Source organism: Carcharhinus amblyrhynchos, chromosome 5 (assembly GCF_965287045.1).
Source record: "Carcharhinus amblyrhynchos chromosome 5, sCarAmb.v2.hapA, whole genome shotgun sequence".
In the NCBI taxonomy this organism is placed as follows: Eukaryota; Metazoa; Chordata; class Chondrichthyes; order Carcharhiniformes; family Carcharhinidae; genus Carcharhinus; species Carcharhinus amblyrhynchos.
Window position 1 is genome coordinate 120,193,180 of NC_137328.1, and position 12,052 is coordinate 120,205,231.

Sequence of the window (12,052 nt, forward strand, 5' to 3'; positions counted from 1 at the left end):
CCAACATGTAAATATACTGTGCTGTATTGGTAGCTCTCAATTTTACAATGTGATAATGAGACCATGCTGCAACCATGTGACGTAAGACCATAAGAAACAGGAACAGCAGTCGGCCACTCAGCCCCTTGAGTCTGCTTCCACCATTCAGTAGGATCGTAGCTAATACAACATTCCTCCCCTCTCCTTTCCCCATAACCTTTGATTCAATTACTGATCAAATGTGCTAACAAGAAAATTAGTTTTGGTCATCATAATAGAAATGTAGTTGCAATCAGTTGAAAGGGATGAACAAACTCTTTCCAAAATTGTAGTAATGAAAATTTTCTTCTGTTTAATTGTTTGCTGTTTTTGTTGTACATGATTCAGCATTCATTTTTTACTTGCCTTTTTTTTGAGTTGTTGAATATCGGGCATAGTTTTGCACAGGTCATTTTATTTGAAAGACAAGATGCATTTTAGAAGAATTAGTAATGTGGACAGAGTCCACAGAGTCATTGTGGGTGGAAGTTAGGAACAGCAAAGGGTCGATAACTTTGGGTGTTTTCTATAGGCCGCCCAATAGTGACAGGGAAGTTGAGGTGCAGATAGGGAAACAGATCCTAGAGAGATGTAGTAATAACAGAGTTGTCGTGATGGGATACTTTAATTTCCCAAACATCGACTGGAATATCCCAAGGGTAAGGGGTTTGGATGGGGAGGAGTTTGTTAGGTGTGTTCAGGATGGTTTCCTGACACAGTACGTGGATAAGCCTATGAGAGGAGAGGCTGTACTTGACCTGGTGCTGGCTAATGAACCAGGACAGGTGTCGGATCTCTCGGTAGGAGAGCACCTTGGGGATGGAGATCATAATTCTATCTCCTTCACGATAGCATTGGAAAGAGATAGGATTAGGAAGATGTTTGTCTGGAGTAAGGGGAAATATGAAGACGTCAGGCAGATAATTGGACGGATAAACTGGAAGGAGGCGTTCTTGGGGAAAAGTACAGAAGGAAGGTGGCAGATATTCAAGGAATGTTTGACTGGAGCTCTGCATGATAATGTTCCAATGAGACAAGGAGGTTTTGGTAGGGCGCGGGATCCGTGGTGCGCGAAGGCTGTGGTGAACCTAGTCAGGAAGAAAGGAAAGGTGTATACAAGGTTCAGAGAGCTAGGAGATGTTAAGGATCTAGAGGAGTATAAGGCTTGTAGAAAGGAGCTTAAAAAGGAAATTAGGAGAGCCAGAAGGGGTCATGAGAAGGCCTTGGCAGGTAAGATTAAGGAGAATCCCAAGGCCTTCTACAAATATGTGAAAAGTAAAAGGATGAGAAGAGAAGGGATAGGACCTATAAAAGGTGAAGGGGGAAAAGTCTGTGTGGAACTGGAAGAAATGGCAGAGGTGCTTAATGAGTACTTTGCCTCGGTATTCACGGTGGAAAGTGATCTGGGAGGTTGTACTACAGGTTTGCGGCAGTCTGAAAAGATTGAGTATGTGGATGTTAAGGAAGAGGATGTGTTAAACTTTTAAACTCTTATCAAGATAGACAAGCCGCCAGGACCAGATGGGATGTACCCCAGGTTACTGTGGGAGGTGAGGGAAGTGATTGCAGAGCCCCTGGCGATGATCTTTGCGAAGTCGATGGAGACGGGAGAGGTTCCGGAGGATTGGGGGATTGCGGATGTGGTTCCTATTTTCAAGAAAGGGAACAGGGATAGCCCGGGAAATTACCGACCGGTGAGTCTGACCTCAGTGGTTGGTAAGTTGATGGAGAGGCTTCTGAGGGACAAGATTTATGAGCATTTGGAGAAGTTTAGAATGATCAGAAATAGTCAACATGGTTTTGTCAAGGGCAGATCGTGCCTTACGAGACTAGTTGAGTTCTTTGAGAATGTGACTGAGCACATTGACGTAGGAAGAGCGGTGGACGTGGTTTACATGGACTTCAGCAAGGCGTTTGATAAGGTCCCCCATGCAAGACTTCTTGAGAAGGTGAGAGGGTATGGGATTCAGGGGGCTTTGGCCTTGTGGATCCAGAACTGGCTTGCCTGCAGAAGGCAGAGAGTGGTTGTGGATGGGTCTTTTTCTGCATGGAGGTCGGTCACCAGTGGAGTGCCCCAGGGATCTGTTCTAGGACCCTTGCTGTTTGTCATTTTCATAAATGATCTGGATGAGGAAGTGGAGGGATGGGTTAGTAAGTTCGCAGACAATACAAAGGTTGGTGATGTTGTGGATGGTCTGGAGGGATGTCAGAAGTTGCAGCGGGACATAGATAGGATGCAAGACTGGGCGGAGAAGTGGCAGATGGACTTCAACGCAGATAAATGTGTAGTGGTCCACTTTGGCAGGACCAATGGGATGAAGGAATACAATATCAAGGGTAGGAATCTTAGCTGTGTTGAAGAGCAGAAGGATCTTGGGGTCCGGATCCATCGGACTCTTAAATCGGCCTCGCAGGTGGAGGATGTGGTCAAGAACGCGTATGGTGTACTGGCCTTTATTAATCGAGGGATTGAGTTTAGGAGTCGGGAGGTAATGCTGCAACTTTATAAGACCCTTGTCAGACCCCACTTGGAGTACTGTGCGCAGTTCTGGTCACCTCACTATAGGAAGGACGTGGAAGCTATTGAAAGGGTGCAGAGGAGATTTACAAGGATGTTGCCTGGATTGGGAGGCATGCCTTATGAAGATACGTTGAGGGAGCTGGGACTCTTCTCCCTGGAGAGACGAAGGTTGAGAGGTGACCTGATAGAGGTTTATAAGATGTTGAGAGGAATAGATGGGGTGGATTCTCAGAGGCTATTTCCCCGGGCTGAAATGGTCGCTACGAGGGGACACATTTAAGGTGCAGGGAAGCAAGTACAGAGGAGATGTTAGGGGTAAGTTTTTCACTGAGGGTGGTGAGCGAATGGAATCGGCTGCCGTCGATGGTAGTGGAGGTGAATTCGCTGGGGTCTTAGACTTCTGGATGAGTATATGGGATCTAATGGGATTGGGGGTTATAGATAGGTCTATGGCTTAGTAGGTATAGAAGTGATCGGCGCAACTTGTGGGCCGAAGGGCCTGTTTGTGCTGTAGTGTTCTATGATTTTTTTCTTAACGATGTTAATGAAAGATTAAAAACCTTTCAGGGAAATTTTCTTTCCGTGTTTGTGGTGCTGTAGCCTAGTTCTGCATAAAACTTCAACCTGCTGAGTCAAGGGAATGACGAGCAAAGTGTTTCAGAAGATATCAGAATTCCAAACAAACGCAAGCATTTTCTGTGAAGAATTTGTGGAGTTGCCGCCTTGTTGGTCAATTTAATCAATTATCAATGATGAAAATTGTATCTTTCCTTTTCGTAGATAAATTTAATGAAAGCTGAGCAGCTGAGAAGAATGGAAAAAGAACGGGTGCGTTCCTGTGTTGCTAATGTATGTGTTGATCTAAATGTCTGTGAGATGCAGTTTAAAAGCACGGGTTTTGTGGAAACTTAGTGTGGCTATCTGATCCAAGCAATTTCATGACATCTGAGATTCATTCCCTTTGCATGGTAAGCAGTCTCACAGCACCAACAGCAACATTCCTTCCATTTGCAGCCATGGGAGCCCATGCACAGGATTTGAAAGTGCAACCCACTTAGCCCAATACCCAGGTCTATCCCACGTAATTTGAAATTCTCCCTTTAAAAGCAACTATGGATTCTGCATTGCAATTTCTGGTCATTTTTTGAATTCTTTCAAGAGATGTGGGTGTGGCCAGCGAGGCCAGGATTTGTTGCCCATTTCTAATTGCCCTTGAACTGTGTGGCTTGCAGAGCCATTTCTGGGGGCAATTGAGAGTCAACCATAGTGCTGTGGGTCTGGTGTCCCAGTAAGCAAGATTAGGTATGGATGACAGATTCCCTTCAAGGACATTAGTGAACCCGATGGGATGTGATGGCAATCAATGATAATTTCATGGTCACTATTGCTAAAACTAGTTTTCAATTCCAGATTGAAATTGAATTCCAATTAAATTTTAAATTCCACTGTTGCCATGATGTGAAAGGGGGTGAGAGTCCTTGTGGGTTTGAACATAACAGGAATGAACGATATGCCAAGTAATGTGTTTAAATAACAATTTTCATAAATAATATGACAATTAATTGATAATATAAAAAGTGGAAAAAAAGACAACTTTATTGAAAGAAAAAGGTACGTATTATGTCGTATGGATATATAGATGTGTATAATCAAAGATCTTTTAAAAGCACAAACAATAGCCCCAAATTGTTCTGTTCCACAACGTCTTCCCAAAATGGATGACTTCAACTATTGTCAACTTTCCTCTTGGTACATACATTAACAAATCTCTGAGTAACCTTGCATAAGGGATGGAGTCCTCAACCAGTCACTGCCATGTCCCTTCCTCGATCGTCTTCAGCCCTTAGCTATTCCATGCCAGCTGCAGCACTGAATTCTGGAATTACGCTCTAAATTTCTGGCTCCATTCCAATCTTTTGGGGCCTTGTTCAGGCTTCGTCAAAACAGTGAGTCTGAAAAAGTATAAGTCCTTATCAATACTTCTCATAGGCTCTAAAGGCGATGCAGACTTTCATGGACTTTGTCATAGCTTAGTTACTTACGCGTCCTTTGATGCTGTTTTCCCCCACTGCCATCAATTAGATTGTAGTGCATCATTCCATCTCCATCTCCAGATGACCATTCCGTGTAAGGCTGCTCACCATCTTGGTTGTAGTTCAAGGATCATCAAATGCAGTAAGATTTGATTTATTATGTTCACCTGTATTGGGATACAGTGAAAAATATTGTTTCTTGCCCGTTATAAGGACAAAACATATCGTTCATAGTGTACATAGGGGGGAAGGATAGGAAGGAGTGCACAATATAATGTTGCAGTCACAGGATGTACACAAAGATTAGATTAATATTTGGTAGGTCTATTAAATGATGGCAGCAGGAAAGAAGGGAAGAAAATGAACTTCTGATTTTTTTAAAAAAAACAACCTTTTTATTACAGTAGTCAAGTGGGTAAACAGAGATCTAGACCAAACAACAATTGTGGGTGGCCGATATGGAAAATAAAGCCTTGAGAAAACACATCACTACTGATTGTTACAATGAGTTAGTTAAAGCACAGTCACAGCTAAGTTTAGATCAATGTCTGCAAAGTGAGTTTCAATAAAGGTGCATTTCAGACTCCCAAGTGAAGTGCAGATAAAATTACAAAGAAATCAGTATTGCAGAATGTGTGTTGATGGGTGGGAATTTTTAAAAATTCCCGCAAAGGATGCAGGCGTCATTGGCTCAGCCATTTATTACCTATCCCTAATTGCTCTTGAGAAGGTGATAGTGAGCTGTCTTCTTGAACTGCTGCAGTCCATGTGTAAGTATACCCAAAATACAATTAGGGAGGGATTCCAGAATTTTGATCCAGTGACAGTGAAGAAACTGCAATATATTTCTAATCAGGATGATGAGGGACTTGGGTGGAAATCTCAGTTGGTGTGTTCCACAGCATCTGCTACCTTTCTTTTCTAGATGGTAGTAGTCATGGGTTTGAATGATGCTGCCTCAGGGGCCTTGGTGAATTCCTGCAGTACATCTTGTAGACGGTACACACAGCTGTGACTGTGCTTCGGTGGTGGAGGCAGTGAATGTTTGTGGATAGGGTGCTTTATCCTGGATAGTATTGGATAGTTTACTAGGCTGATACCGGAGTTGAGGGGGTTGAACTATGAGGAGAGGCTGAATAAACTAGGCTTGTACTCGTTAGAGTTTAGAAGAATGAGGGGAGATCTCATTGAGACGTATAAGATGATGAATGGGATGGATAGGATCGAGGTGGAGATGCTCTTCCCGCTCAGAAAGGACAGTAGGACTAGAGGGCACAGCCTCAAGATAAAGGGGGGGCAGTTTAGAACAGAGTTGAGGAGGAACTTCTTCAGTCAAAGGGTGGCGAATCTCTGGAATTCTCTGCCCGTTGAAGTGGTGGAGGCTGCCTCGCTAAATATATTTAAGACGCGGGTTGATAGGTATTTGATAGGCAAGGGGATTAAGGGTTATGGGGAGAGGGCGGGAAGGTGGAACTGAGACACGACAGATCAGCCATGATCTTATTGAATGGCGGGGCAGGCTCGAAGGGCTAGATGGCCTACTCCTGCTCCTATTTCTTATGTTCTTATAGTATTGAACTTCTTTAGTGTTGTTGGAGTGCAGTCATCCAGGCAAGTAGATGCTATTCCATTATACTCTCCTCTGTGCCTTGTACGGGGTACATATCCTGTTGGACAGGATATGAGGAGTCGGGAGGTGAGTTACTTGCTGCAGGATTCCTAACCTCTGATCTACTCTTGATGGATAGATTCTCTCTTGTTGGAGATGTTCATTGCCTGGCACTTGTGTGGCAAGAATGTTAGTTGCCAGTTGTCAGTCTGGAATTTGTCCATACCTTGTTGCGTTTTGGATATGAACTGCTTCAGTATCTGTGGACTCGCGAATGGTTCTGAACGTTGTGCTATCCATTTTGAGCCATGTCCCCAGAGCTTTAGCTGGAACTCTGGATTACTATTATGACTGTGACATTATCAGTGGCCCACCATTCCGTGAGTCTGCAATGGAATGGGGTGGCACAGTGGTTAGCACTGCTGTCTCACTGCGCCAGAAACCCAGGTTCAAATTCCAGCCTTAGGTAACTGTGGAAATTGCACATAATCCCTGTGTAGGTTTCCTCCGACACTCCAAAGATGTGCAGACTAGGTTGATTGGCCATGCCGTTATGATCCTGAACCAGACCCCCAAATGTTTGCTATAATCCAGTTAGGGACCAATAACTATTTTTGTTTAAAGCTGACAATATCTGAGATTCCAGGTATTTACTAAAAGAATAAAGCCATAAAGTTCCATTTAGAACATAGAACATTACAGCACAGTTCAGGCCCTTTGGCCCTCAATGTTGTGCCGAGCTATGTCCAATTCCAAGATCAAGCTGTCCCACTCCCTATAATTCTGGTGTGTTCCATGTGTCTATCCAATAACTGCTTGAAAGTTCCAAACAAATGTTTGGAACAAACAAATGTTTCTAGACACGGGAAAGTAAAACAGTTCACTATATCTATCTGGTATTTACAGTCAAACTGGTTGGGCACACTCCACTGCACAATACATGGCAGATGTGACCATGGTTGATCTGATGGGTTTTGCAGCAACCCACCCAGGTGTTAGTATCCACTGAGGGTTGCACTGAACTCTGCCTCTTATGAAGGATTGCAAGCCTTCACTCTTCTCGTCCAACGATCCAGCCTCTGAATTTCCTCCAAAAATCATGTTGACTCTGACTGCCTCAGTGACTGTTCACCTCCCAGGATCTCAGTCTCATCATCCAAAACTACATTCTCTTGGTTTCCTGAGTTGCATTTGAGCACAAACATATAGGCACAAAATCTTCAACCATGCAGAGCTGAACACCTTTGTTTCAAAGAGTTACCTTTGCACCAAGGGCCCTCAGCGTAGAGTCACCAACCTTTTGCTCACTGCTATTTAGCTCTACAGGTCTTCTTGCTCTCAGTACTTAGAATTTGTCAACTGTAACACTTCTGGTGCTTGGAGCCTCTTTGGCTGTGTCCTCCTTCGTGGTTGTCGCCTCCTCGTTGGCTCCTTCCTTTCTTTGTCTCTTCAGAAACACACTCTAAGTCCCCAGGACCCTTGCCTCTCCATTCCATGATCAGCTTTTTGCACTGCTTTTACCCCTTCTCTGGGAATTTGTTCCTGGCCTGTAGATCTGCCAGTGCGGACTGTTCCTGATCTGTGCACTACAGAAATTTGTGGCACAAGTTGGAGCTTGTAATTCCTGACCTTCATTTGGTAAACATGTAAGTTCCTATATCTTGACACAGTAAGTGGAAGAGGGATCTGGTCCAGGTGAATTGGAATCCAAGATTGGCAGATGAAAGACTAACTACTTGATGATAGTACCCTTCAAAGATTCAATAGTTTGGGTACAGACTAGATGTGCTCTTATGAAGGAGGGAATGAAATGTGTCCACAGTTCGACATATCTGGATGTTTGAAGACATTGGAGTTGAAGGGATGCAGAAAAACAGATGGCTTTGATGAATGCTCATTAAACAGAATCAAGCTGAAATACAGGATGAACAGGGGCAATCTGAGAAGGGAGGTAAGAGGGGCAATACAAGTGTGATCAGAGGCTGAATGCCCATGACTGCTGATCTTTGGGTAAGCATTCACCAAGGTGGCCTTCACGATACATGCCAGTGCAGAGTCACTGAGCAGAGACTGATAGCCAAGTTCCGTACACAAGAGGACAGCCTCAACCAGGATTTTGGGTTCATGTCACATTATCTGTAACCCTGACAGCTTGCAAAATCTCACAAACTGTCCTGTCTGGAGACAATACACATCTCTTCAACCTGTGCTTAACGCTCTCTCCGCTCACATTATCTGTACCTTTAAGACTTGATGACCTGTAAAGATTCACATTCCAACTGCTATTTTGTAACATGAGTTTGTGTCTTTATATGCCCTGTTTGTGAACAGAACTCTCACTTACCTGACAAAGGAGCAGCACTCTGAAAGCTAGTGGACTTTGCTACCAAAGAAACCTGTTGGACTTTAATCTGGTGTTGAGAGACTTCTTACTGTTGCTGCAATTAAACAGAGCCTTGTTGATGTCAGACCTGGAGTATTGTGTAAAGTTTTAGTCTCCTTACCTGCGGAAAGAGGTATTTGCTCAGGCTAACTCCTGGGATGACAGGACTGCCCTATGAGGGGAGACTGAGGAGACTTGGCCTGTATTCTCTCGACTTTAGAAGAATGAGAGATGATCTCATTAAAGCTTATAAAATTCTTAGAATGTGGTCGAGTAGATGTAGATGGGATATTTCCTCTGAGTAGAATAAGGGATGTCATCTCAGATTAAGGTGATGGCCATTTCAAACTGAAATGAGAAAGAATTTCTTCAGTGAGAGTGGTAATTCTCTGGGTTGTAATGTGATACTTTTGTGTTCCTGGGGTGATTAAGGAAAAGGTAAGTAGGCTGGACTCATTCCTGAACAGCTCCTGCAGAAGCTGACATACAGGAATAGTTTTATTCAAGAAGTGGGCACAGAATGAAATAGGGTTTAAAAGCAAGGCATGTGTGGTGAGGGATGCAAGGAAATTGAGTCTTGACTGTGATTGAAATAGTGGATGCTATGTGAATCGGAAAGGTCATGTAACAACTGACTGAAGAACAGCTTCTTTCCTGCTGCTGTCAGACTTTTGAAAGGACTTAACTTGCATTAAGTTGATCTTTTTCTACACCTTAGCTATGACTGTAACACTGCGTTCTGCACACACTCCTATTTCCTTCTCTGTGAACGGTATGCTTTGTATAGCGCACAAGAAACAACACTTTTCACTGTATGCTAATACAACTGACACTAATAAATCAAATCAAAGCGATAAGAAATTGGGAATATGGCTAGGAGCATCTTGACTGAAAACCTTCTTCCGTACAGTGTGTTGTAGGATAAGGAGCCACTGATGGTTCCAAGGGGCAGGTGGTCAGGAAGCTGTGGTGCAGGCCAAAAGTTTTTGTGATATAGGGTGTGGGTGGTAGAGTTAGGGATGAGTTGGAAGTGTTTACAGGATGGAATTTGGGATTTCTATGGAGTTATTGTTGAGGCTGCAGGTTGACCAAAGGCATGAATCAAGATTTGACTGATCCCTTCCCGCCAGGTACTAACATTTACATGGAACAAATTCGCTTTCTGATCCTTCATAGTAGTAGTTTTATAGTTATAGTGCTGTACTTCGTTGTACTGTGCTGCTGCATCTACTGATGTTCCTCTGTCCTCTCCTGTCTCTTTACCAAAATTGTATTCAATAACATCTTTTAAATATAGGTAGAAAGGATCAACCGAGCCAGAGAACAAGGATGGAGACACGTGCTGGGTGTAGGTGGCTCATGGGGAAGTGGCGAACATAAGGTAAATTTGCATAATATATTTTAATCTGTTCAGCTGTATTAATTGCTGCCTTTTATTTCTAGCTGCTTTTTTTTTGGTGCTGGATATTTTTTCTGATTAAATGCCTTAGTTTCTCACAATGTTCTATTGTAGGTTTGTTTTAAATTTCTTGAATTGATTATTGCAATTTAAGCTTTTGCAAACGTGAAGCTTGTTTTGTCGTATTGCGGTTGATGTCCTTGAAAAATGGAGATGGCAATCATTGATTTTTATCATGTCACCTTGAAATAGGTGAGTTTACCCATTGATTTGGCATGACAATGATGTTTTTAACTACCCCACTTACCAGTAGTCAGGCCACTTTAAAAGAATGGTCTCCAAATGATGCAGACTTAAGGTGCAAAACATCTCTAGAAATACCTATTCCATTTTCATGTATCAGTTCCATTTACCTGTCATTGCCATTATCTCTGATTTGTTTTTTTCAAAAAGCAATCCACTCGTTGTAATGTTTGGGTATGGTCCGGTAGGTCTTATTAAGGTATTTGTAATCTAGAAACTATGTACAAAGGTACGCTGGGCAGTGAGGTGGCACTGTTGCCTCACATCGCCAGGGACCTGGGTTCAATTCCCAGCTTGGGTCATTGTCTGTGTGTAGTCTGCATGTTTTCACCTTGTTGCGTGGGTTTCCTCCGGGTGCTCTGGCTTCTTTCCACAGTCCAAAAGACGTGCTGGTTAGGTGCATTGGCCATGCTAAATTCTCCCTCAGTGTACCTGAACAGGCGTCGAGGTGTGGCAACTAGGGATTTTCATAGTAACTTCACTGCAGTATTAATGTAAGCCTACTCATGACATTAATAAATAAGTAAATGTCCAAGTTCTCCGTGCTTGCTTCCACACACTTCTCTGTCTGCCGCTATACTGATCCTTCAGTGCCAGTCGTGCGTTCTATTAGATTACTGTGTGGATGGTACAGTTATCTCCTATTCATAAAGTCTAGTTCAGTGGCCATCCTTGGTCATTTACCAGTATCGTGTTACCCTTTAGATGAAAGAAATCCATCTAACTCCTGTTATTAATGCTAACTTAGGTTTTAGTTCTTGAATGGTTCATGTTAGTTTAGTTGATCCCTTTCATCGAACCTGCCAGCTGTAAATATTTTGCTTGATCGCTGATTGCCCGGGTTTCTATCTTCTTTACACCGTCGGCACTAACGAAAGTGATTCTGGATCGTGTATCCTGTTGGTAGGACTTCCTTCCCTGCAACCTGGTTCATTTCCATTATGACTTGGGATGACCTGGGTCTGTCGAGAATCTACTAGGAGAAAACCTGCAAAGGAACGGGGTAGAAGCTGCAACTAGAAATGTGGCCTTGGAGAGTTGGAGTAGCAAAGTTGGTAGTAAACTTCGGAGCCAGTGAAAAAAGTGAGTGCCAAGATTAACAAGGAAATCTTGGGAGGTCTTGCTGCAGCTGTATAGGGCATTGGTGAGGCCGCAGCTGGAGTACTGTGTGCAGTTTTGGGCGCCGCACCTGCGCAAGGATATTTTGGCCTTGGAGGGAGTGCAGAGGAGGTTTACTAGGCTGATACCGGAGTTGAGGGGGTTGAGCTATGAGGAGAGGCTGAATAAACTAGGCTTGTACTCGTTAGAGTTTAGAAGAATGAGGGGAGATCTCATTGAGACGTATAAGATGATGAATGGGATGGATAGGATAGAGGTGGAAAGACTCTTCCTGCTCAAAAAAGACAGTAGGACTAGGGGGCACAGCCTCAAGATAAAGGGGGGGCAGTTCAGAACGGAGTTGAGGAGGAACTTCTTCACTCAAAGGGTGGTGAATCTCTGGAATTCTCTGCCCGTTGAAGTGGTGGAGGCTGCCTCGCTAAATATTTTTAAGAAGCGGGTTGATGGGTTTTTGATAAGAGAGGGGATTAAGGGTTATGGGGAGAGGGCGGGAAAGTGGAACTGAGCCACGACAGATCAGCCATGATCTTATTGAATGGCGGGGCAGGCTCGAAGGGCCAGATGGCCTACTCCTGCTCCTATTTCTTATGTTCTTATGTTCTTATGAAACAGTAGAGAGCCAACATAGCACTGATTGGGAAAGAACTGTGAACTTCAAAAAGGATAC

At 43.5% G+C, this 12,052-nt stretch overlaps 1 protein-coding gene across 3 annotated transcripts in view; it reads left to right on the forward strand.

Moving 5' to 3' along the window:
• nek1 (NIMA-related kinase 1) overlaps positions 1-12,052 on the forward strand; it is a 152,356-nt gene that overhangs the window by 48,169 nt on the left and 92,135 nt on the right. For all 3 annotated transcript variants that reach the window (XM_080189482.1, XM_080189484.1, XM_080189483.1), the window contains 2 exons: positions 3,320-3,367; positions 9,862-9,945. In XM_080189482.1, the coding sequence (XP_080045608.1) occupies positions 3,320-3,367; positions 9,862-9,945 (132 nt within the window). The remainder of the gene's footprint in view (positions 1-3,319; positions 3,368-9,861; positions 9,946-12,052) is intronic.